At 35.5% G+C, this 27,658-nt stretch overlaps 1 protein-coding gene across 1 annotated transcript in view; it reads right to left on the reverse strand.

The window, feature by feature from the left end:
• CUL1 (cullin 1) overlaps positions 1-27,658 on the reverse strand; it is a 110,083-nt gene that overhangs the window by 30,619 nt on the left and 51,806 nt on the right. Inside the window, exons 3-8 of the mRNA XM_044678803.1 lie at positions 19,819-19,993; positions 17,152-17,319; positions 9,934-9,984; positions 9,717-9,807; positions 8,761-8,924; positions 7,208-7,370 (exon numbers count right to left, since the gene is read on the reverse strand). Of these exons, the coding sequence (XP_044534738.1) occupies positions 7,208-7,370; positions 8,761-8,924; positions 9,717-9,807; positions 9,934-9,984; positions 17,152-17,319; positions 19,819-19,993 (812 nt within the window). The remainder of the gene's footprint in view (positions 1-7,207; positions 7,371-8,760; positions 8,925-9,716; positions 9,808-9,933; positions 9,985-17,151; positions 17,320-19,818; positions 19,994-27,658) is intronic.

Raw genomic sequence — 27,658 nt, forward strand, 5'->3', positions numbered from 1 at the left:
TAAAATGTGGAATAAAACTGAGTAAATCAAACCTATTTACTTATTAGTTGCTCAAAAAACCACACATGTATTTCTATTTAAAGGGAAAATGTAGCTGCGAACAGAACTTTTCTCAAATACCTATTCATATCACATAAAATCCCATAGTTTTGTGTAACAGACTTCAAATACTGGGTTCTCCATACATGATTCCCCATACAGCAGTCCTTTTTCTTATTAAAAGAAGGCATAAAAGATATCTTGGCATAGGAGCCCCACTATGGAATAGAAGGCAGTCCAACCATTGGCACACTTGTGCAAAGCAAGATGGTAGCCTCAGGATAGTTGCACTTCTGCAGACTGGCAGAATCTATATAGTTAGGTAAAGGGATATGTTAACAGCAGAGAAAACTCATGTTTTTTCTTTCCCATCTCCACTTCAAGTTGGTAACCTGGGACCTTCAAAGCCTTATGGGAAGGTATAATGCTGGGAACAGGAAGCAGTGTGTGCAAATATAGTAGGGGCCTGGTATCCACAAGGAATATAAAGCAAACCCTTCTTGACTCCATACAAATGCACTCTCTCCTGTGCCTGCCCCTCTGCTCAGAGTTCTGCAGTCCCCCACTCCAAACCCTGAAAGGAAGTGAAAGCAGAACTGTGACCCTAGAAACTGAAACATGGAAAGCAATACCATGGCTATGGAGTCCTGTTGTATGCTGAAGTAGCAAAGCACAGGCTCTGTCTGGCCATTAGTGACTAATTTAATTTGGCTGGTAAAGTACAAGGTGGGAAATCGTGTGAGTATGGAGCAGTATAGTGACAGATCATTGAAGGCCCTGAATACACCAGTTAGACTCTTCTCTATTCCTTCTTGTCTAAAGTCTAGGATGCACTGCACTTCCATTCCCATGGACTATTAAAATAAACTATCAGCTTATCTTCCTACCTCTGCCCTGACATCTCTGTCCAGTTCTTCTCCAACAACTCCTCGCATGGATAGGGTACCTTTCTCCAGCACAGACAGTGCCATGTTACTCCTCGGCTCAATCATCTTCAGGGATCTTGCCCCGTTCTTTGCTCTTTACTCAGGCCCTTTGCTGCATCATCTGTGGGCATTTTCTTGCTCTTTTCCTTTTCTCTGAGATGGTGAAAGCCCAACTCAAATGTCACTGCCTAAATGAGGACTTTGGTAATGACCTTCCCTCCCTATAACATCATATAAAAATTACATTTTGTACATCCATCGTCTGTATAAATGCTATGTCTCCCTCCTGGAGTGTAGGAACCACCTCTTACTTAAATTCTATCTTCCATAGCAGCATTCTACATACAATGGGCACCCTAATATTTTAAATTTGGAATATATTGGGGAATCACAGAAGAGTCCAGGCCTAAGCAGAAAAGTGACATAATAATCAAATTTGTGAACTACAGGAAGATTAATCTGACAGTAGTATGAAGGGTGAATTGGAAGAGTTCAAACTACAAATGAAACTATGAGATTTTGACAAGAGTAGAAGTTGGACTAGGAGGGGGCAGCTGGAAGAGAAAAAAGGAACTAAGACTCTATATGAATCAATTAATGAATAAGCACTTATAAATGTGCCAGACACTGACAATACAAAGACAAAAAAAAATCAAACAGTTCCTTCCTTCAAGGAAGCTTACTAAAGGAGACAATGTTATATAAACAAAGCATATAAAAAATAGGAACAAAATAAATTCTAGATAATTTTGGGTGAGAAGGTCTTAGAACCTGAGGTGATTTGAAAGCACTTTATGAAAGTGGCATTATATAAACTGGGTTTTGAAGGAATCTAGGGATTTTAAGACCCCCAAAGGGAGCACATTCTAGGCATTAAGGTTAGTTTGTGCAGACATGGAATGAGAATGAAAGACAGATTATCATGTATAAGAGCAAGAAAATCAGTTTAGATGGACAGCATCCCATCCCCCTCTCCACATGCCCTTAGAACATTTCTTACATGGCTCGCCCCTCTGCCCAGCAACCCATTGAGATTGCTTCCTCCCTCCTGTATGGGGTAAGGTGGGGGCTCGCATGCAGAGTCAGGGTTAGTTTGGGCACTTGGTCTCTAAAAGGTTCGCCATCACTGAACTAGACAGTAATGTAAAATACGGCTAGAAATGTAATTTGGAGTCAGCTTGTGATAGGCTAATTTTTGAAAGAGTTTATATGTGATCCAAGAAACAATAGAGAGCTCCTAGTGTTTATGGATGTGAGTGATATAGACATGTAGTTGAGTAATATCAACTTGGTTCCTGGGTGGAGGAGGGATGAAAGTGGGGAGAGAATTTGAGGCAAGAAGGCCAGTTAGCTAGCTGTTGCAATCATCCAGACAATAGGTGAGGTGACAGATTTCAAGTGGAGCAATGGGGATGGATATGAAAAACACTGTTGAAGGGTATCCGAAATCTAGCGAAGTGACTAAGGATGCCTGACTGTGCCTGACTAAAGGATAGTGGCACTTTGGGCAGAAACAGGGTAATTCAGAAGAAAAGTGGATTTGAGGGGAAAGACAAAATGAATTCTTTTTTGGTCAATTTCAGTTTGGGATACATATGAGATATCTAATTTGCTATGTTTAATATATACATATATGCCTGTATATAACTCATATTAATGTAGTTATTTAAGACTTCCAAAGAGTTTTACAAAATTATTTTATTTGATATTCAAAATAACTGTGAAGGATAGTTGTAATTATGATCTTTTTAGTGTTAAAGAATCTGTAGCTGAGGGAAATTAAGTGACTTGTGCAGAGCCAAATAGCTGAGAAAGCTGCTGAAGTGGGATTCACATTTGTCTTTTTCTGACTTTTCAGTCCAGTGCTACAATGTTCCACTACCTCTTTCAATAGGCTGGTGGGGGGGGGGGGGGGGGACTATGGCAAAAGGAAGAAGAAGCCTGCATATTTAGAGTTACATGTCATCTGCACAAAAATGACAACTGAAACTATGGGCCCGGATGAAGTCCTTAAGAGTAACTCCCATTGTCTAGCCCTTACCATTTTTCTGCCTTAGAACCAACACAGTATTGGTTCTAAGGCAGAAGGCAAGGGTTTAGGAAATAAAAAAGAGGGTATAAGAAGAAAAAGTGGCTCAGGACAGAGCCCAAGGGTACAGACAAGTCAGGATGCACAATATGGGTGATGATCAATTAAAAGGAATTAAGAAGCTGAGATACCACCCACCTCACACTTATCAGACTGGTTAATAAGGCCAAAAAAGGAAAATGATAAATTTTGGGAGGGGGTGTGGGACACTAATACACTGCTGGTGGAACTAACTGATCCAGCCATTTGGTAGAGTAATATGAAATCATGCCCAAAGAGGCCTTTTTAAAACTATGCATACCCTCTGACCCAGCAATACCACAACTGGGTCTGTATCCCAAAGACATCAGAAATAAGGGAAAAGGACCTATTCAAAAATATTTTTAGCAGTTCTTTTTATAGTGGCAAAGAATGGGAAACTGAGGAGGTGTCTATCGTTTGGGGAATGTATGAACAAATTATGGTATTGGGTTGCAATGGAACACTACTGAAGCTTAAGGAACAATGAATACAATGAATTCAGAAAAACCTGGACTTACATGAACTGATGCAAAGTGCAGTGAGCAGAACCAGAACATATACAGTAACAGAAATATTGTACAATAATCAACTGTGAAGGAATAAATTATCAGCAAGACAAGGTTCCAAGACAATCCAAAGGAACTCATGATAAAAAATGCTATCCACAGCTAAAGAAGGAACTGTTGGAATATGGTTACTGATCAAAGCATGCCATCCTTCACTTTATTTCCTTCATAAGTCTTTTTTTTAATTGTATGTTTGATATGTGTCTTCTGCCATGACATGAGAAATATGGAAATATGTACATTATGAAAATACTGGTATAACCTATATCAGACTATTGTCTCAGGGAGAGGGGGAAGAGAATGTGAAATATCAGGGGAAAAAAAATTGTTCTTACTTGTAATTGAAAAAAAAAGTTAAAAAGGAACCAAGAAGGAACAGGCAGGGGGGCAGCTGGGTAGCTCGGTGCATTGAGAGTCAGGCCTAGGTTCAAATGCTGGAGAGGAGATAGAAGAATGAGGACTATGAAAAGGGAATTGATTCATAATTTAGAGACCACCCAATTCTAGAGAGTTGTCCAGTCATTTTAGTGTCTCACTCTTTCATGACCCTGTTGAGGATTTTCTTGGAAAAGATACTGGAGTGGTTTGCCATTTCCTTCTCCAGCTCATTTTACAGATGAGGAAACTGAGGCCCCCAAGGTTAAGGGACTTGCCCTGGGTCATAGAGCTAGTCTTAGGCCAGATTTGAACTCAGAAAGATGGGTCTTCCTGATTCTAGGACCAGCACTCTACCATTATACCACCTCACTGCCCTAGAGAGTGTAGTTCCATTTTAATGGTGAAGTCAATCACCATTAAATATTAAGGAATTGTGGAATAAATAGTATATTTTCTAAAAATCTGGGTGTGAAATGGAGAAGAGATAAGTTGATAGCTTGAAGAGATAATAGGATCAAGCAAAGGTAAAATATGGGAAGACTTAGAGAGCCAACAAAGCATAAGGTGGTATAAAGAGAAATCAGAAAGATGATAATAGGGAGAAATCTGTCAAAGGAAAAGAAGGATGTGGGATCAGAGGTACAAGTAGGAGTTGGCCTTAGCAAGATGGGTTATTTCTTCAGTAAGAAATTAAAGGTAAAGAGGATGGGGAATGATGTTAATAAGTGATGTATGGTAGTACATGTCTCCTATTTCTCAGTAAAGTATGAAGTTTCTGTTTCTGCTCAGAGTGTGGAGAGAGGGGTATGGAAGGCTTTAGAGAATAAGTCTAGAATAGCTAATACAGTAGTGGGGTTAACTAAAGTATATCAGTTCTCTTTCAAGAGATAAGGAAGGGGACAAAACAGTTGATAAAGAGTCCTAGGCCAGGCCAGGAGTCAGGAGGACCTGAGTTTAAATCTGGCCTCAAATATTCCTAGATGTGTGACCCTGGGCAAGTCATTTAACCCCAAATGCCTAACCCTTACCTCTCTTCTGCCTTGGAACCAATATATCAGTATTGATTCTAAGAGAACAAGTAAGGGTTTAAAAAAAAAAAAAAGTGGAGGGGGAAAAAAAAAACTTAAGAAAGAAGGGAGATTGGGCTAAGTACTAGCAGCAAGAGGTTAATAAGTACAGAGTTGTGACACTGAAGGCAATTGTTGCAGGATACTGTCCTGGAAGGCAGGGACCTAATATCTCAGGCACAGGTCCTGAGATGGTAGCTGTTATGAGTGTTATGAGGAAGGAGAGGATCTGAGCATATGAACAGGATCTACAGAGACATTACACTGACATTACATGACCTAATGGGAGGCTCAGGTGCTGAGCTTTCTTGGAAGTGATGGCTTTGACCTTATCTGAATAGGGCAGTGAGAGATGTGAGTAGCAGTCCTGAAACAATGAACTGCACCAGAGGATCAGTGAGTCTCAGCAGCTCTTCTGATAACAGATGATTTGAACAGAGTTCTTAGCTGCATCCTTCAGTGAGTCAGGCTATACCAGGACCTTGAGGTGTCCATAGGACTATAGCAAAGTGTTATAATCAGTGTCAGTGTTCTTTAGATTACCCAACTGCAATATCCCAAGACAATAATTTAAGTAGGTTAGTTTTGGAGATGGTTTAAATACATGGCATACTTATCACATTTTTATCCTTCCTTTTGACTTTGTATAAATGTTTCTCTAATAGCAGCATTAATGTTGTGCATAGAGCTTCACACCTGAGAATTAGGAAGACCTTTGAATTTCATCTCAAATACTATCTAGGTGACCCTGAGTAAGTGGCAACCTTTCTTAGCATTAATAAATCCAGATACCTGGATCATGGGTAATCTTACTACCCAGGTCACTTATTCAGAAATGATTTCCACATCAGTAAACAATCAGTTCCTGTCTATTAAATATAATCAATTATAAGGCAGAAGAAAAAGGAGAGGAGAGTTACACAGTTCAGTGTTTATAATGTCTACCAGTTTCAAAGAAAATAATCATGATATATTGGTTAATGCCTTAATAATTAAAGCCTTAAAAGGTTTGATAGCTTTTGTGGAGTCAATGTGTCTTTGGCATCTTGCACTTCTTAATCAAAATCATATCTCACAACCTATTTTTCTTCACTTAGGCCCTATCATGCATTCAGGTAACTCACCAAGTATCAAAGCATAAGGTGATTTATTTTAGAAGTTTTTTTAACATTCTCTGAATTTCTCGGTCTCTTTGTTCTCTGTAACAGAAACCTTCTAACTAATTTATCAGCTGAAATGAGATGACCAAAAGTCTGATTGCATAGTGTTTCTCATTACCATTAAAACCAACCCTGCTAAACTCTTAATCTGCCTCTCTAAAGAACACCTGTGAGCCATCCTTTCCCTTAGCTTCAAATCCCTTCTGTCTTCTGGTTTTGTTTATGGCAACAGTGCCAAGAGATTATAACATTTATTTCATTACTATTGTCACTGCTAATCACTGACAAAGATCTTATATTTAGGGTACAAACAAACAACTAATCCCCCCCTTTTGTGATTTTGTTTTTAGTAGGATATAATATAACTCTCAAAAGTTTTTGTTGTCAGCTCAGAGGTTAGAAGAGAGAAGCGTGGTAGGCCTGATGGGGCTCTACCATTAAAAACAAGGAATTAAGAAGGAGTAAGGAATGTCATTAAAGAGACAGACAACTGAAGTAGGAGATGGGTTAGTCACAGTTTGAAAGTAAAAGGTAAATGATGATCAGTATATACATGCCATAGGTATTCCTCACAGTTTCAAGGGAAAATTAGATAGATCTCCAGAATACTGGAGTCCCTGTGCCAAACTTCCGGGAGGATATGGATAAGAGTCATAAAGGGCTGGAAGGCATGGATGGCTGAAGAGCAATATTACTGGAGGGAATACCTACATTTTAAAATAAACATGATTGTTCCTACACTATGCTATTAAATAATTTTTTTCCAGTTATTTTGGGCAACCTCAGTGTCTTTTCTACACACATCTCTAGCACCCCTTTCCCCCTCCAAGAAACTGCCTATGTTTTGACATATGACAGCTTTGACAATGTGTTCCCAAACTACATATTATATATAATTCTGGAACATTCAATATAATCAGCAATCACAATTTATATCTGTAAATTTGTCTTAGCAGCTCACCTTCATTTTTGTCAGCATCTAATAAATTCTGAAATTCTGTGTGGAAAATCTCCAAGTGTTTTTCAATGAGCACTTGCTCACATTTCCGTGCTAACTCATCCTGCGTGCTCTCATGAAGGTAAACCTGAACTCGCCGTTGTTCCTCGAGTAGACGAGCCTCTGCCTAGGAAATAATTAAAGTGTATTTCTTTTTAGATTCACAGTGTCCGAGTTGAAGGGACCCTGAAAGGTCCTCTGATTCCATCCCCTACCTGAACATAAGCTTCTCTTATATGAAGATCCTTAGTGACAAGGACTTTTGACTTCCTGAGGCACTCTCTCCCTAGTCCACTGTTGGACGGCTCAGTTACAACACTTGCCCTTACTTAAAGCCCAAAGCTGTTTCTCCTTTACTCCCATCCACTGCTCCTAGCTTCTGTCCTGTGGTGCCAAGAAACACAAATCTAAACCTTCAGCAGCATAGCCCTTCACATACTTACGAGTCAGCTTTCATTTACCCCCAAGTCTTCTCAACATACCATTTGGTACTGCTGAAAGGGATTGCAGAATTATCTTCTAATCCAAGAAACGAAGGCTCAGGTAGGTTAAGTGATGTGCTTCAGCACATAAAAGTATAAATAAATAAGAGCAATGGGATTTGAACCCAGGACCTCCAACACTAAAAGCTTTCTCTTCTGTATTTCACCACCTATATTTTATGGTCTCCAGTTTTTAAAGAATTAACATGTCAACTTTAGTAAATAAACCTTTAGAAAATGTAATGAATGTATTGTAGTACTTTTTTAAACATACCTACAAAGCCTGGTTCCATAGAAGTTGGACTAAGAATGAAGAGAATAAAAGTGATGGGACTAAATGACCACTATGGTAATACTTCCTTTCCAAAAGTTATTTCCTATTCAGATTCTTCTTTAAAACAATGCCATTATTATAGTGCTTGAGTGGATCTAAGATTTCACCAATGTGGGTACTAACTTTTCAATAAAGTTGAAACCCCTTGCTTGCCTTCTCATCCAATTTCTTGTCCAAGTTTTCCAACAAGATCCCCACAGAAAACTTCAACATGCCTTCCTCTTGTTTTTCTATCTTAGTGGATCACCAATACAGTCCTCAGGCTTATCATCTCATTCTTTCTAGATATCTCTCTCTCTCTCTCTCTCTCTCTCTCTCTCTGACAAGCATATCATGCATGCTCTTTATATCATTTTCCACACAGCAAGTATTAGTACTATCATTTAAAATTTCATTATAAAGTAGATTTTGTTGTAAGGCATATCATATAATTGATATTTAGGTACTATATCACAACTGTCATCCCATAACATAAACATTAGGAAATGCTACATTAAAATTCAGGGTTTGTTTTTTTTTTTTACTACTTATGAATTCATTATGAATTTACTGCACCTACCACATGTCTTTTATATATGGAGAATGATGCTGAATAACAAAACCATAGGTATAGTGAATTATACTCTCAGAACCTTTAATAGATTGTCTCTTCCATAACTACCAGTTTAAATAAAATTCAATTTGATTATACTTAAACTTACCTTTTTCATGTACTCTGTGACAGGATTCTGCTGTAAAAATTCAGTGCTCTCTCTTGTATAAAACCTCTCTGTGTCAGCCAAGAATTGTGATTCAAAGGATTCTTTATACACTGTAAGTGTGGGTCCTTTGGCAAATGCATCATCTTCATTAAGCCCAAGTTCCACTAAAAACAAAAAAAATTTTCTTTAAAATGATTTCATCCTTGGCATACTGCTAGAATGTAGCATGCTTGGGAGTTAATTAGTTAAAAGATATTTTAAAGCTAACTAACCAAATTCTAGAACACTAAGGAAATCTATTACTTCACTAATAAACTATCACAAAAGAAAATTCAAAAGGCTAAAATGAAGTTCATTCTGATGAATGGGTGAGAAGGTATACTGCTCACCATCAAAAGTTTTGTTTTAAATTTTTGAAATTACTCACTTAAATCAGCATATATAAACATTGTAATATAAATGTATTGTTTGTTAAGGTTTATTTCTGCAATTGTGAAGATTTGCATGCTTCCAACATCTTTGCGTTTTTCATTTTTAACGAAGAAATAATATAAACAAGTAAGTCCAGGATGCTTTTAGATTTTAATAAGAGTTTATCTTAATTTTTAAATAAAATTAAGGTCCTGATTAACAAGCACTTCTACTAATGAAGATCTCTTCTGTATTGAACAGTTTATGCTGAAACAAAATTAAAATTTTCAACAATACCAAGAAATAGTAACATAGTTAAATTCAAGGAAACCTTTATTCAATACCTACTATGCATCATGCTGAGAAAAATAGTATAGTTTGAATTTTTAAGGCTGTTTGTAGATACATATTTATATTCATATACATGTATGAGCAAAATTCTATGATAATTTTAAATGTTAAATGTGTTACAACTGTGTCTAGATCTTTCATTTGGAATAGGAAAATTTAAGTACTTAAATAAATTGAAAGGTAATTATGTTTACCATATGACTGTACAACTCCACTAATCAGTCTTGTATTGATGGTTTCTCCATTTCTTTCCTTTTCTATCAGTTTCAAAACAGCATTTGTTACCTTAAAAAAATTATAGAAAATCACTTAGTAATATAGAATAAGCAACTAAACATAATACATAATAGTCATAAAAAAGAAGTCATAATATTTGCGAGAACTTTTAATGGAATACAGTAAAATAGGTACCTGTTTATTTAATGGCCTGAACAGACAATCCCTCCAAGTCACCAATGCAAGCTGGGATTTAAAGGGGAGAAAAAAAGGGAGAGAGGAGAATAAAAATGCATTGAGTTGTATTTCACATTGTTCCTAATAGTGAATTCCACTGATAACTGCTGTAAATGACAATCTGAATCCCAAACTACTCAATAGTTGTCAACACTTCCATGGGAAATTATTATTTCAGAAGTAAAGAACTATTACTGAGATTAATTACTTGGAGAACAAATGTTTCAAAATGATTTGATTAGCAGCTTCTAAAGATAAATCAACCTGTAGAAAATCTCATGGTAAAATTTCATTACTTAAGAAAAAAACATAAATGATTTTTTGACTTTTTTTGACTGTTGTGGGAGATGCATTCAAACTAACTACAAATGTGTTTCAATAAGTTTTTGACTAAAAGAATTTAAATTTTAGTTTGAAACACAATGGCAATTCTCATTTACCAAAATGGACCCACTCCCACAAAAATTTCAGTACACATATATACTTTTTCATTAAAGTGAGTATATATAACATCTATCATTATAGAAATTATCAAGTATTATTTTTAAAAATCCTAAACTGCAGGAACGTGGGTTTTAAAAATAGAAGCTGAGATTAATTGTTCTTATTTTGATTTTGACAGGAAAATAATCTCAAACTTATATAGATTATACTGATTCGATAGATTTCTACTATGATTAAAGAAATTTCTAAGTAGTAAAAAACTAAGATTTCTTAATGACAAAGATTTAATTATATATTCATCTTAAAATACCAACTCATTATTAATTAGCACATTGCCTTTATTAGCTATTTACATTAAAAAGTTTAGGCACAGGGGCAGCTGGGTAGTTCAGTGGATTGAGAGCCAGGCCTAGAGACAGGAGGTCCTAGGTTCAAATCTGACCTCAGACACTTCCCAGCTGTGTGACCCTGGGCAAGTCACTTGATCCCCATTGCCTAGCCCTTACCACTCTTCTGCCTTGGAGCCAACACACAGTATTGACTCCAAGACAGAAGGTAAGGGTCTAAAAAAAAAAAAAAAAAAAGTTTAGGCACTCTAATTGTCTAACATCTCCTAGCCTTTAAATTCTATGCATTGAAAGACAGTATCTTTTCTTCAGTGCCCAGATACAATCTTTAATGCCTGCATGATTTAACCGGGGGCAACAAATAACCAGAATCCTATGCTCTCTTAGGATCTCAGAAACCTGTTTTCAGCATAATGAATAAAGCAGTGAATAGAAGTTATCTGTTCATAGCATACTGTTTCTGATTAGTTATAGCCTAGACCAAGTTTATACCTCTATCACTTGTTAAATTTTCCTCCATTGCATCATCATCTTATCCTCAAATTGCTTTTATGCTAAATAGATTGAGGTGACTATGAAAAAGGAAATGCGTGAATTGCTGTTGGATACAAGGGAGCCTAAAGGTGATTGGATGGAACCAAGTACTAGAAAAACAAATCAAAGACCATGAGTCAATCACTTCCCTTCACTGATAAATAACTTTGCTTAGAACAGGCATGTTTTTATACTTATATCTAATTCTTTTCTGGAGAACACGGACCAAGCTGCAAAGTATACTCAAAGGGGGACAAGCCTACTGTTATTAATAAACACAGGACTTGAGATAAAGGTTTTTTATCAGTTTACTTAAAACATAAGTCGTAAGTACAAGGTATTAGCCTATGAGAGTTGTGTAGAACATTAAAAAAAACTTTATTAGGAAACAAAAAGAAATTTCTAGTTTTTTTTGTGAATTTCTTTTTATAGCATTAGATTAACAGCTACAAACAGAATTGAGATTTGTATATTCTTTTTTTTTATTTTTTATTTTTTTTATTTTAAACCCTTAACTTCTGTGTATTGACTTATAGGTGGAAGAGTGGTAAGGGTAGGCAATGGGGGTCAAGTGACTTGCCCAGGGTCACACAGCTGGGAAGTGGCTGAGGCCGGATTTGAACCTAGGACCTCCTGTCTCTAGGCCTGGCTCTCAATCCACTGAGCTGCCCAGCTGCCCTTGTATATTCTTTTGATACCAACAGGACTGTGATTTCACTGGGGCAGGGAACTGTGGAGTGAGGAAATTCCTTCTTCCAGTATAGATATGCACCTTCTTTGCAAACAGTCTTAGGTGATACTGCCAAGAACACAAAGAACTTGAGTAATTTGCTGAAGATCATACAATCAGAGTGTGTCAAGAGATACCTTTTTATTCACTTTGTCACACTACTTCTTTGTTATCTGGATTAAAAAAAAAAAAACTCCAACATAGTTTCCAAGGCACAATAATTTCCATTTTAAGGGCATTAAATACTGTATTTTAAATTCTATTTAAACTTGGTCCTGTAGATAAAATTTCCTAAAAGTTTGTTTGTTTTCCATTAAATCTTATCTCTATTGCTCATGGCCTCCTCCCCAATCCCACAACACATACACAACAAAATTCATCATTTTTGTGGGCAGAAAAGGGAGCAAAAGACACAGAACAATAACATTTTGAAATTGTTCCAAGAATCCCACAGGAGGAATTCAGTGATGGCAAATTTATCATTCATTACAAAAATATTTATCTTAAGGCTCTGGGTTTCCTTTTTTAATATATAAAATTAAAAAAGTTTTTGTTTTAAAAAATGGTTTAGCAGTGCAAATAGATCAGAAATTAAAACTTTGAACAGAGAGGCAATTTGAATATGAACTCAAAGCTCAGATCACTATTTTTTCCTGGAAATCTCTGAAGTACACTAAAACATTTTATTTGACACTTTTTAACCCTTGCCTAAAGTTTTGAATGGTATTTAAAATGCTACTATCAGCTCTATAAAAGCCCAGTTTGATTGAAAAAGGGATTTGCTACAAGGACCTTAAAGACTTCTGCTTCTTTTTATTATGGTAGCTCTAAGTGTTAATTAACAAAAAGGTAACCAAGTTTCTGTTTGAGTTTAAGATAATTGTTAGAAAAATGAAGGGAATGACACCAAAAATCCAACCCAAGCTTTAAGGGTTCTGAAAGGTTTTTTTAATATATAAAAATCACCAAAAATCTAAATTTTTTCAAGCATTTAATTTCAAGATTAGTTTTTTCTAGAAGGGGTAACTGTCCTAGGTATCCAAATAACTAAAATGGAACAGATGATTTTTGAATATCATTAGGTGACAAAGTATATAATGAAAATCTCAAGATTCTAAAATTTACACAAGGCCTACTTCATTACTTCTCAGAAAGTATAAATATAAAGAGCTAAATGTAAAATAATTTGATTAAATTAAAAAGTTTTTGTACAAACAAAAAACCAATGCAACCAAAATTAGAAGGGAAGCAACAAATTGGGGGGGGGGATCATTATAACAAAAACCTCTAACAAAGGCCTAATTACTCAAAATTATAAGGAGCTAAATCAATTGCACACACACACAAAAAAAATCAAACCATTCCTCAATTGATAAATGGGCAAGGGACATGAATAGGCAATTTTCAGATAAATCAAAACTATCAATAAGCACATGAAAAAGTGCTTGAAATCTCTAATAATTAGAGAAATGCAGATCAAATCAACTCTGAGGTACTACCTCACACTTAGCAGGACTATTATGACAGCAAAGGAAAGTTCATGGTTTTACTCCTGAATAGGTATTTACTGTCCACAAATTTGTTCTGAACTGAGATTATCAATTTAGCATACCTATACAATTGTTCACTAAAACTATAAGAAATTCATCTAGAAAGAACTATTTAAGAAGGAAAGAGACTCAAGGAGCAATTCTGTCTCACGTTCTGATGTATTTCTTTAATAACCAATCTCTATGGATAAAGTTCCCTTCGTAGGCAGTGAAAATAGAACTTGAATTGAAAAAGCAAATAAAATGCTAAGGATTTATATGCTTCTGATGGAAGATGGGATAAGAGGTTGTCTATGACTACTTTCTAACAAGGATGGGAGTAAGACGGGAAGGAATTTTGTTTCACAAGTAGAGGAGTGAGCTTATTTGGGAAGAAACAGTAAGAATGCCAGAGAGTACAAGAATATTTTCTTTAAGTTTGTGCTTCTAGACTGAGGACACAGGGAGAAGGTTCCATATTCATGATGGACTGGAGTATTAGCAAGGACACTAAATGGAAACGGACTATTGACACCTGGCATCTTAAACTTCCAAGTTATTAAAGGGGGGGAGCCATTTCAAATTTGACAGGTAAAAGGATGACTCAACTGGTGGGTTGGAACTCTACCCTCACAGCAGGGCTAACATACTGGAGGGAATAGTAGTATCTTTATTTTCAGTGTGAAAACCAGAGACCCTGGGATCTTTTGCTTGGTATCAGCATGTGACTGTTTTGAATTCTGTGAACTTATTAACTCCAAATCCTGATGAGTAGTATGAACAGAAATAAATGATGTATTTTATTTTAATGAGGAGTATAAAGAACATGAGGATTTCCCAGTTTTCCATAGAAGTTATATGATAGAATAAGATCATGCTTACTAAACACTAACAACAAATTAAATACTTTGCTAAAAATAGAGTATTTGATGGAAAAATGTGTGAATATTAAGCAACAAAAGGGAAAGAAATTCCACCTCACTGGAGAAATAACTTGTAGCTTCATTGTTGCTTTGCCTTGTGTAATTAATTCCCTGTAGTTATCTCTATCATTTACTGACTACCTTGTTTCCAACACTTAGTACAGTTGATGAAACTAGTGAAAATACAATGTTGTACTCTTACACTTATGACAAAAAGGTGTCCTGTTCCTTTAAGTGCACAAGAGTTTTCTACTCTCTTGGGCTGAAATTGAGCCTTTGGGGGTCTTGTCTGGCCTTCATAATCAATAGCTCCATCATTGGAGAAAAAAAAAAATAAAACAAATAATTGGCAGCACAAAAGAAAGGGCAGGACAATACACCTTACATTTTTTTAAAATGAGAGAAAAATAACTTTTGGGGAAAAAATAATCATATCACCTAATTTATGAGCCAAATTAGCAATTATACAATTTGAACCTTACTTGTCCAAATCAAACATACTCAAGAGGTTTGACCAGTATACAGTATATAAACTAACAGCTTTGGTGGTAGAACAAATATTTTTAGACAAGGCTTAAAGACTGGGAAAAGCAAAACCATGAGAAGATAATAACCACACTCAAGGAACATAACCCTAAAAAGACATCTGAATTCAGATGAATCCCAGAGAATGGATGATCAAATGGGCTTTCCCCATCTTTAGAAACAGTGAGCTACAAGCACATATGTAATGTTGCCTATATTGTTACTAATGGCAGATAGATAAGTTTCTATTGCTTAAGTAATTTCCTCTGTTATTAAGAAACTCTGGAGGAAAGAAGGGAGAGCTACCAAGATACTAGTAATAAAAAAAACAAACAAATCCAAAAGCACAAAGTAAAAAGAGACTGAAGCCTTGAAATAAGAAAACAGGGATTTGAGGATATAGTGAAAAGAACAGTGTCTTTGAGGATACAGTGTAAGACCTATCAAAAAAAAAAAATGTGTCTATGATACCTACAATTCAAAATTTGTCATTAGGAGGCAAAGGTTGAATTAAATTGCTTTTTGAGTTCTGACTGCCCAGTGGTATCATTAGTACAGGCAGCACCTGATGTGTAAGTTACTGAGGAGGCCCTGGGATAAAAGAATTGGAAATTGAGGGGATGTGCATCAATTAGGAATGGTTAAACAATTTGTAGTAAACGATTGTGATGGATATAAGAACTTCATATAAGAACAGTTAAGTGAGTGGAACCAAGAAAAGAAAAGACACGGTTACAGAATTAATGATAGAAGAATAAACTGAATATTACCTCCAGGAAGTGAACTGAAAGGTGAAAACATGAGACAGTATCTTCTGTGATGCAAGGAGGGTATTTGGTGGTGGGGGTGGGGGGGGGGTGGGGGCTGGGACACTTGTAGATGAGATTATGTAGCTATAAAGAAAGTAAGCTAAATACATAAGAGAATTTGTGATTTCATTTATGTATAATCTTTTCCCTTTGAATATAGAAATGCTTGTTTTATTAGGTTTTGTAAAATTTGGGAAAAATATAAATGACATCTTGTGCTTGCATGCACACACACACACAAAATTCTATGGTTTATGATACAAGTCTGATCATGAGAATGAAGAAAGGAAAAGCTATACAGCTCAGAGGAAATATACCTGCACTGATGCTTCATGGTCTAGCTATTTTCCCCAAGGAATATAGGGAACAGCATCTGTGAATGAGTCTCATATGTCACTTTCTTTTTCCTACCCTAACACTATTAAATTCTATTCTAACATTTTCATCCCTCCTAACTTTAAGAGATACTCTTTTGGAGGGTAGATAAAGTAGGTACTATATAAATTCAATGAAGGCCAACATAACCTTCTGCAAAAACTTATAACACTTTATTATGGCTAAGAGGTATAAATAATCAGGTAAATAGATAATTATAATCCCTCAAAATATTTCTGTTATTTAGAGGGAGGTCTCCCACGAAGCCAGGAATCAGTAAAAAGATCATGCATTTTTCTTTGAACATAATTTGATAAAATCAGATCAACATTGCTATTGTGTTAATAGCCTCATTATATAGAGCTGGACTTTGTAATTATATATATTTAAAATATATTTGTTCTATTCTTGCTATTTCATCACAAACACAAGCTGTGCTATTGGTCTTTTTTCTTGGTCTCTCCCTTAACTGCTCTAGGAAAAGCTTTCTTGGCTAAATTGCTGTTTTAGCAGTGATTTAACCACTCAACCATTTCTTAATCTATTTGTACACAGTAAAAAAAACCCAACCCATATAATAAAATGAAACTTTCATTAGCTATTTCTTGGTATGTTATAGGGTAAAGGAGCATTAAGATTCTGTCCCTACAAAAGAAAATGATGAATACTTGGAAGCTCTAAATAAGAATCTTTCAAACAAATAATTAAAAAGAACAGGTAAGAAGTAAATGTAGCAGTTTTCTAGTCAAGACTTAGCATCCCACCAACTACTTACCCTAACTTTCTGTAATTCAACAAAGTGGTATTTAATGATAGAATTTAACAGCAAATTACAAGTAGTAATTGACCAAATAATCTAAGGCAATATAATAACATCTACATTTAGATCACCTTACAAACAGATGAAAATATCTTCAAGAAAATAATACACATTTTAAGGTGGCTTTTCTAAATCCTTACTGAATAGATTTCATATATTCCTTTTCGTCCTTCATCACACTCACGGCGAACCCAATGTCGATTGAGGTAGGCACAAATTCCATTCAGCACTTTGCTTGAAAATCGATAATCTTCCCATTGTTGAGTGTAGAATTTCAGTACACTCTCATCCATCAAATCTTCTCCATCCTAAAACAAGTAAGTTCACTAAAACTTTAAGACCACTCCATTTTAATATCAATACATTAAAAAAGATCTAGTCCATAAAAATGTATTTATCTATGTTTGTGCATATATTTATATTCCTAACAATACTAGATGATTTAACATATATCCTATATTGTTATAGGAAAAAAAAGTTCTGTACTAAGAATAAATTCTGATGGAGGTGTGTAAGTAATGCATATAAAAATAATACATTAGCAAAATTATGGAAAATTATGAATCTTTGGGGAAGGGTTAGTGATTTCTTTAGATATAGGTCAAAACATTCCCCTAAAACCATTTTAAAGTTCTAGAATTCTAATACTCTGAAGAGTCCACTCTGGCACCTACAATATATTTTTGAAAATTCCTTCTTTATATTTAAATAAAACACCATAATATGAAGAACAGAATATATGAATAAAACTTGCGAAACATATTGACTTTTCTCCTAACAGCAGAATAAAAATTCAAATTATTTATTTTAACAAGAATAAGAAAAAATATAATCTTTATTATTTCTTTAGTATTTCAACAGATGTTATTTCATTCTTCCACTAACACAAATAAATTGTCATTGGATATTTTTGATATGCTATAGGATAAAAAGGGCAGCAAGGTTCTGTCCCTACAAAGGAAAGGAAGGCATTTCCATGCTTTAAGTAGGTCCTTTCATGAGTTACAGGTGTCAGAAAAATTATTAGCTAGAGGCTAACCTTTCTTTTATTACAAAGTTTACCAACTAGATTAGAAATTTCAGCTTTTATTTAAAATTAACTTCTTTGGGGGCAACTGGGTGGTTCAATGTATTCAGAGTCAGGCCTAGATGGGAGGTCCTGGGATCAAATCTGGCCTCAGACACATCCTAGCTGTTTGACCCTGGGCAAGTCACTTAAACCCCATTGTCCAGTCTTTACCACTCTTCTGCTTTAGGATCAACACACAGTAATGATTCTAAGACAAAAGGTAAGGGCTTAAAAGGGGGGGAAGGGGGGAGAAGGAAGAAAAAAAGATAAACTTATCAATGACTTCTACCAAGTAAATAAAATAAAAAGCTTATTTTTTTTCAAGTAATTCCAACTTGACAATTTTAGGCAAGTCACTTAGCCTCATCTGTGAATCTATTTCCTATCTAGCAATTCAGAGGGTTGTGCTAGATAATCTTTCATCTTCAATGTTCTATGAAAGATCAAGAGAAATATTACTCTATAAGCCTCCTGAAAACCTTTATCTAGCAAATAAATTAATGTTAAGTTCCTAATACAAAAGTCTTAATATAACAAATGTAAAGGAATATTAAAAAAAACACACATTATAAAATACAAAGTTAACTTTATTGCTACTAAAGGATAGCTAGAACACTTTTACATACTATATTACAATGTCTTGTCCTTTACCTACATACATTAAGCAAAATGAGGATTCATTTTATCAACTCACTTTTTTTTAAAATTGCTTTCAGAAAGATATTAGGAACATACTAAGTAGGGAATAAATATGAAGACAATACTAAATTACAACAAGTTGCGGGCAATCAAATCTACTTTCTTAGAAACATGTTGTTGTTTCCAATGCATAAAGATATTTAAGAAAAAAACAATCTGGAGCATGCTGAAAATTTTGTACCAGGTCTGTGTAGTTCAAAGTATGAGTATGTACACAGAAAAAATTTTCCTAAATTTCCCAGGGTAGAGAGTATAGATGTCTTCACTCACTCTATATAACATGTGTAGCACCTGCTGAAGGCCCCATTTGCCCATCCGTGTGGCTGGAAGTAAGGTACCACACTGCCTTTGCTACAGAGATGAAGACTGAGGAAGAAAAAGGTAGAAGATGAAGGGGAAAAGACACTACCCAGGCAAGAGGAGTATAGCAGGGCAAACTATATTCAAAAGAATTAGGTAGTCTGAAACCCATTTTTATTAAGGTAGTAATTCTAAAGTTCCTGGGTCCCACAGTAAGATTACGTTCAAGAAAGGCACTGTATAAATTTCTAAGATAAGCTATCTTAACAGTTTGCATATTTAAATATTTATAAGAAAAGCCTAGTTAGTTTAACTTTAGTTTTTTAACTAAATTCTTTTATGTGATAATTGAAATGTCAGTTAATTTCTATTAAGAAACTTAAAATAATTTAAAGGGAAGTAATTTAAGAACTGGGATATATAATCAAGAGACCTTAGATGTCATCTTGCCCAACCTCTTGGATCAGTGCACAAATCCCTTATACAATGTCCAACAAATGGTTATTCAGTCTGTTAGAAGGATCTGACCATATGATTTTATAGTGCATTAGGCACTAAAATTTTACAACAAAGGTTGTTTAAAGAAAATTTTCCACTTCTAACATGGAAAAAAGACTTGAAACAATTTCAACATTTTCCCACATATGTTTAAGAAATAGTATCAAATGACAGTGGAAGACTTTAAGGTATTATTCCAATTTTTTTTAGCTCTTTAGTTCAAAATGTAAAAGAATCTTACCTTAAGAAGGTTTGTCAAATAATTCTTCAGAAATTCTTTCAGTCTTTTGTATAGTTCCAAACCAACAAACTGAGCTCCTCCAGGTGTTTGACCTTTTTTAGACTTAGAAGGAGGCACTCCAGCTCCTCGAGCTTGGTTGGACTGGTGTACACTAGTACAGTAGTTATAAACATGACTATAAATGGTTAAGGAATTTAATAATATTCTAAAAATTAGAAACAGTTAAAATTAACTCATTCTAATTTCAGCTTTACTTAAAAAATCTGTTGGAAAGAAAATTTAAAAAGTCTTGAAATCCTTTTCCCACTGGAATAAAGAATAGTCTCTCAAAAGGTTATGAATAATACAACAAAAAGTTGTATTAAAATGCCAACTACAAAATACACAAAAACTCAGTAAATTCACCTGGAGAATCAAACACTTTTATTGTTAAGTGATAACCTGTACAAAATCCCAGAGGACTGCCCAAACTTTGGTAAAATATAATCAGGTCTATTGGAGTGACTCACAGTATGCGGGCCCTGGAGCTACTGCAAAAGACTTAAGGTTCTATCAAGACTTATGGTGGCTGTTTTGTGATGCTACAGTTCCTCAAACAACAGATTATTCAACAGAAGACTAAACAAATAGTCTAACTATCACTGTGCTGAAGGTCTTGGAAATTATATTAAAAAGGCCATTTTCAAACTTGAAAAGATTGTACTGTATTAGTCTATATCAAGCTTTCATCTTTGTGAAGTTTAGTGTGAAAGAAGCAATGGTCACAAGAATTTTACTTCCATATTTACAAAAAACACAAATAAAGGGGGAAGGTGAAAGAGCACTGGATTCAGAGTCCAAGTGCCCCAGAGTTCAGATCTTAGCCTTTCTCCAAGTGACCTGAGGCAAGCAAATCTCTTCTCTCTGCACGTCTTAGGACCTTACATTTATAAAATGAAGTGATGATTGGAAGTCCCTTCCAATTCTAAATCTATGATTTATTTAAAAAAAAACAAACTTCTGAAAAAGTTATAGGACTACTTCTTTGCTTTTCTTTTTGTGCCAAATATTTTCAGAATGAGAAATATATTTGAAGGTGGCCAATGCAGAAATTTGTTTTGCTTGTATACATATGCTTTTAAGTTGGGTTTTTCTTTAGTTTTCAATTGGGGGAGGGTGAGAGACAGGCAGGGAAGGAATGAAACAGGAATGGGATAGAGTAGGACGGAAAAGAAGAGAGATTTTTGAAAATTGAAACTACATACATATTTTCTTTAAAAAAGAAGGGGGGCAGACCATCAGCAAGTATCATCTTCAATGGAACAAGTTAGAAGCCTTACCAATAAGATCAGGAGTAAAGCAAGGATGCCCATTATCACCACAATTATTTAATATTGTACTAGAAATGCTAGCGTTTGCAATTAGAGAAGAAAAAGAAATTGAAGGAATGAAAGTGGGGCAATAAGGAAACTAAATCATCATTCTTTGTGTATGATATGACGGTATACTAAAATCAACTAAAAAACTAGTTGAAATAATAACTATAGCACAGTTGGAGTATACAAAATAAACCACATAAATCACTAGCATTTCTATATATTTCCAACAAAGCCCAGCAGCAAGAGTTAGAAAGAGAAACTACATTTAAAATCACTCTAGACAATAGAAAATACTTGGGAATCTATTTGCCAAGACAACTATGCATATAATGAGAGATAGGCTATAAAAATGAAAGGTTATTTTAGAGGGAAAGGGCTAGCAGCCCAGTAAGAGGACCAGGAAAGGCATTCAAGCAGGAAGGAACCCAAGAAAGTGGGATGAAGAAAGGAAAGCACTGCAGCTACAGGGAACAGTTAGTAAGAGAGCAGACTAAGAGAATGAAGTGTCCTGGCTTGAAGAACTGCAAATAAGCAGTGGCTGGATTTTAAAGGACACAAAAAGGAGTTGAGAGCAAGAAGATGCAAAGGTTAATCAACAGTGTCAAAAGCTGCCAAGAAATGAGCATTAAGAAAAATATTTTAGATTTGGCAATTAAAAAACCCTTACTGGGGGCAGCTGGGAAGCTCAGTGGATTGAGAGCCAGGCCTAGAAATGGTAGGTCACTTGACCCCCATTGCCTACCCTTACCACTCTCCTGCCTTGGGGCCAATACACAGTATTGACTCCAAGACGGAAGGTAAGGGTTTTAAAAAACAAAACAAAACAAAAACCCTTACTAACTTTATAAAGAGCATTTTCAGTGGAATTATCACATGGTCACATTCAGAGAATACAAGTGACCTTATGGATCAGGGAATGCAACACTCTCACTTTACTGATGGTTCAGAGATTATATGACTTGGCCAGGGTCACACAGCTAGTTAAGTGTCCAGAGGCTGGATTTACACCCAGGTCTTCATGATTCCATCTCCAGTACTCTGACCACTATGATAGGGTAAGGAAAAGCAGACTGCAGCATACTACACATAAGAAATATAAAAGACTTCAAAGTGAGAAACACTTAGAAAAACAAAAGATGGGCAAGAGTGCTGCAGTGGTACCTGGAGATTGCCATTTTGCTACATTAGTAAGTGGCAAAACTGAACTCAAGTTTTTTATTCTAAATGGAGATTCTCTCACTCTTTCAAAATAAGTTTTTTTTCCTTAACTGGATCCCACAAAGTCTTTTATGTGTAGACATCCTGGCTCTTCTCATTTATTATGCACATGGGTTTATAACAATTAGTAAAAAAGAAAAATCAATCCTGTTCTAAAGCTACTCCATGCATAGCTAAGAAGCAAAAGACGAAGGGGGAAAAGAGAGGTTTTTCCTTTACACTATGTGTGACCAGAAAGTATGTGATGCTGCTAATGTAGCATGGGCAATGAATAACTAATGTTCTAGTGGCATACATGCCATGGAAAGAACATTAAAAGAAGGCCCTTTCTATAGTGAAAAGATCTTAGAACTTGTAGAAAGACAGAGACAACTGCCTCACAGGTAAGGAAGGCTAATTCTTGATAAATGCATTTACTTAGGAACTCCTCCTCTGTAAGTCCCCATACTTGGGCTGAATGGCACAACCAGATTCATGGGCTCACACTTTGGGATGGATCCCTTTCTGCTATTGTAGTTTCTGCCAGATAATTGTCTCCTACATATACACCATCTCTGTTCTTGTTTTACCATTCCATGGCAACCAAGTCCTTACCCTACCCTGTATAACAGAGATGGAGTTATAGGAAAGCAAAGAGTTTACTCCACCTGGGAAAGCAGCATAGCTCAGCTAGAAAAATAAGCAAGAAAGAAAGGGAATTGGGGCAGAGTGCCAGCTTTTGTGTGGACTTGAAGAAAAGGGGATAATATCCAGGTGAGGACAATTTTGCCTCCAAAGGATTCACTTGAACCTGAGACTGAGGCTGAGGCTAATGAAAAGTGAACTGCCTAACATGGGGAAAAGTTGAGCTGGCTTTGGGGTTTAGGTTTAGGGAAAGAGCCATCAAAAGCAGTGACTCCCAAAGTGAGTGCCACCACCCCCTGGTGGGTGCTGCAGCGATCCAGGGGGGCAGTGATGGCCACAGGTGCATTTATCTTTCCTATCAATTGCTATCAAAATTTAAAAAAAAATTAATTTCTAGGGGGCTAAGTAATATTTTTTCTGGAAAGGGGGCAGTGGGCCAAAAAAGTATGGGAACCACTACATCAAAGAAAAAGGAGTCAGAAAACAAACAAACAAACAAAAAACAAAGAAAAAGGAGTCAGAAAGCAAGCAACAGGAATATAAGGAAATTGAATGAGACCACCAAAGATCTCAGAAGGGGGAAAAAATGATAAGGAAAATAACTTCCAGGAAGAAGGTCTATCAGAGAGAATGGGTGGGGTACAAGGGAGGACTGAAAAAAGTAAACAAAGAAGGAAAACTTAATGCAGTGGTAGTTTGATAGAGAAGAAAACTTCCCCCTGAAGAATGCTATCATAAAGGGAGAAAGAGATTTTATAAATGGGAGATGAAGACCTTGATTATAACCTGCTGAGATTTGGTGTCTTAGAGAATTTATTAACTTTGAGACAGTGTTGTGCCTTCATGAAGAGCATCCTGACTCAAGGAATCTAAGCTCCTGGGTCACATGACCACCATTATAGTGCGGGCTTGGATCCAGAGAGGCAATTGGATGGCAAATAGAAAAAAAGATCAGAGGGAAGGCAGGGGTAATGAAATGCACAAGAAAATTTCTATCATAAGACAATACTCTATCCTCCCTTTTAAAGAATAGTTACAACAGAAACAGGGAGGTGCAAAATCTCCAAAGTAAGACAAAAACTTTAGAAAATGGAATACATACCTTAAAAACTTTTAATTTCATAAGGAATACAGAGACTAAATAAGGAATAATTAGATAGTAGGATCATGAGTAAAAAAGTAAAGAAAAATAGAAGAAATAAAAGTTTGAGGAAAAAACAACAAATGGGAAAGGGATTTTACTTGGCTAATGGGGGGGGGGTAAGGGAAATAATTAGATTAAAAGAAAAGAAAGTAATGAATAAGTTCAGCAAAAATAGGAGAAAAAAGGAATATGAGATTTGAATGTGAAGGGAAGATGCAGGATTGCTTTAAAGTAGATTAAGCTAAAATGACTTAAAAAAATGGTTTCTACAAAAGAAGGGAAAGATTATAATTCAGAAAACAAAAACAATCTAAAAAATAGAGGCAAATAAAATTTTAATTCTCATAATTTAAGAGGTAAATGGATTAAACAATGATGGGCAAATCACAGCCAGAGAGCCAGAAGTGGCCCCCTGAAATATTCTATCTGGCCACGCATCATTATTCCTAATCTGATGAATACAATAAGTAGGATACAATACAATGAAACTTCGAAAGAGTTGCCTTAGGAACAGACTGACAGATGAGCATTTCCTTTCCTTTGACCCCCTCTTTAAAAAGGTTGCCCATCACTGGATTAAACAATCCAATAGAGACAGCAAAGTGACTTAGTGGACAGAGAGCCAGGCCTGGAGTTGGGAGAACCTGTGTTCAAATCTTACCTCAGATACTTCCTAGTTGTGGGTCCTTGGGCAAATAATTTAACCTAAATTACCTAGTCCTTATTGCTCTTCTGTCCCAAAATGGATACTTAATATTGATTCTAAAATAGAAGGTAAAGATTTTAAAAAGTCCAATTAACAAAAGAAAGGATTGGATAAGAAAACAAAAGCCCCACAATCTGTGGCTTACAAGAAACATATCTAAAAAAATAAAGACAAATAAACAGAATAAAAGTGAGACGATAGAAAATTTTTTATTATTCACTGGCTGAATAAAAAAACCAACACCAAAAAAAAAAAAAAAAAAAAATCAAACAGGTGATGCAATCATGCTAACAGAAAAAAACTTCATTCACAACATAAAAGATATAAGGAAACTACATTACACTGAAAGTCCTACTGACAACAAATCAATACTAATATTAAATTCATAAGCTCCAAATGCTTTAAGCATCTAAATTCATAAAGGAAAAATTAACTATACATAATGAGGCTTTAATGGCTCTCTCTTCATTTTGGGTAAAAGCAGTAAAAAAGTTAAAACAAAAGAGAAAATGCAGAATTGTGTGACTGTTAAAGAAACTAGATCTGGATTTATAATGCCTTCTTAATGAGACTGTTATAGAATGCATTTTTCAAAGGAGGTGTCAGAAAAATCTAGAAAGACTTCTATGAACTGATGCAAAGTGAAGTGAGCAAAACTGGGAAAGCAGTATAGTAATGATAATTAACTGCACAGAAAACTTAGCCATTCTGATCAACACAATGATCCAAAATAATTCTGAATGATCATGATGAGATAATAGATGAACAGAATGCAAATGGAATTTTAAATTTTTTTATTTTATTTGGTAACATGGATACTATATAAAGTCTTAAATGACTTCACATGTATAAATGATATATTGCTTGTCTTATAGCTAGGGGAGGAGTTGAAGGGACGGAGAGAATTTGGAGCTCAAAATGGGAAGAAAAAAATAAGTAAACAATAAAAAATATATATTTCTTAGCACTGAATGGATATTTTACAAAAATTGGCTATGTATTAGGGCACAGAAATACTGTAAAAAAAGAGAAAAATACTAAGCACCTCCTTTACAGATTACAGTAGTAATCTTCTCTACCACCTTTTCCCCGTATCTCTTATGAGAAGTAAATACCTTTGCCAGCCAGATGAATTTTGCCACAAAGTGATTTATGCTTTTTTTTTTTTTTTTTAACCTTTACCTTCTATCTTAGAAGTCAGAAGAATAGTAAGGACAAGACATCAGGGTTAAGTGGCTGGACCAAGGTCACATGGATGGGAAATGTCTGAGGCTACGAGTCAGTGATTCCCAAAGCAGGCGCCACCCTCACCCCGTGGGTGCTGCAGCGATTCAGGGGGGTGGTGATGGTCACAGGTGCACTTATCTTTCCTATTAATTGTTATTAAAATCTTTAAAAAATTAACTTCCAGGAGGCTAAGTAATATTTTTTCTGGAAAGGGGGCGGTAGGCCAAAAAAGTTTGGGAACCACTGCCATAAGTGAACCCAGGTCCTTTTAGCTGTCAACTTTGCTGTTTTTATGTATATGGTATTATGCTAGTTTTACCATTTTTCTTAGTCTACAGATTTTACAATTATCATATTTAAATAAAAGCTAAAAAAATTCTTCACTTTCTAATAAACTATACAATATCATATTTTCAGAAACCAAATATAAGACGAATTCTGCAAAGCTAGTAGAAGCAGAAGAGAAATGTTCAGCCTGGGGGTATGGTTTATCATATTTCAACTTCCAAATCCAGATAAGTATTTAACCTATGCTAAGTTGCATACTACATTCAAGACATTGTGAAAACAACTGTCTTGTTTCTCATTAGTATAAAGATGAGTGATCATTATCAGGAGTTAAAAAAAAGCACTTTGTGAAATTCAATATCTATGCAAAATGATATGTTAAAAGAAACAATTAATAAATGAGCAAGGGACATGAATAGGCAATTTTCAGATAAAGAAATAAAAGGTATCAATAAGCACATGAGAAAGTGTTCTAAATCTCTAATAATTAAAGAAATGCAAATCAAAACAACTCTGAGGTACCACCTCACACCTAGCAGATTGGTTAAAATTATAGCAGGGGAGAGTAATGAATGTTGGAGGAGATGTGGCAAAATTGGGACGCTAATGCACTGCTGGTGGAGTTGTGAACTGATCCAAAAATTCTGGATGGCAATTTGGAACTATGTTCAAAGGGCTATAAAAGAATGCCTGCCCTTTGATCCAGCCATACCATTGCTAGGATTGTACCCCAAAAAGACCATAGATAAACAGACTTGTATAAAAATATTTATAGCTGCACCCTTTGTGGCAAAAAATTGGAAAATGGGGGGATGCCCTTCAATTGGGGAATGGCTGAACAAATTGTGGTATATGTTGGTGATGGAATACTATTGTGCTCAAAGGAATAATAAACTGGAGGAATTCCATGTGAACTGGAAAGACTTCCAGGAATTGATGCAGAGTGAAAGGAGCAGATCCAGGAGAACATTGTACACAGAGACTGATACACTGTGGTAAAATCGAATGTAATGGACGTCTATACTAGCAGCAATGCAATGACCCAGGAAAATTCTGAGGGATTTATGGAAAGGAACACTATCCACATTCAGAGGAAGAACTATAGGGGTAGAAACACAGAAGAAAAACAACTGCTTGGACACTTGGGTTGATGAGGACATGATTGGGAATGTAGACCTGAAAAGACCACGCCAATGTAACTATCAATAATGTGTAAATAAATCTTGACTGACCACACATAATAAAACCAGTGGAAATGCGAATTGGCTACAGCTG

Source organism: Gracilinanus agilis, chromosome 5, assembly GCF_016433145.1.
Source record: "Gracilinanus agilis isolate LMUSP501 chromosome 5, AgileGrace, whole genome shotgun sequence".
Classification (NCBI taxonomy): domain Eukaryota; kingdom Metazoa; phylum Chordata; class Mammalia; order Didelphimorphia; family Didelphidae; genus Gracilinanus; species Gracilinanus agilis.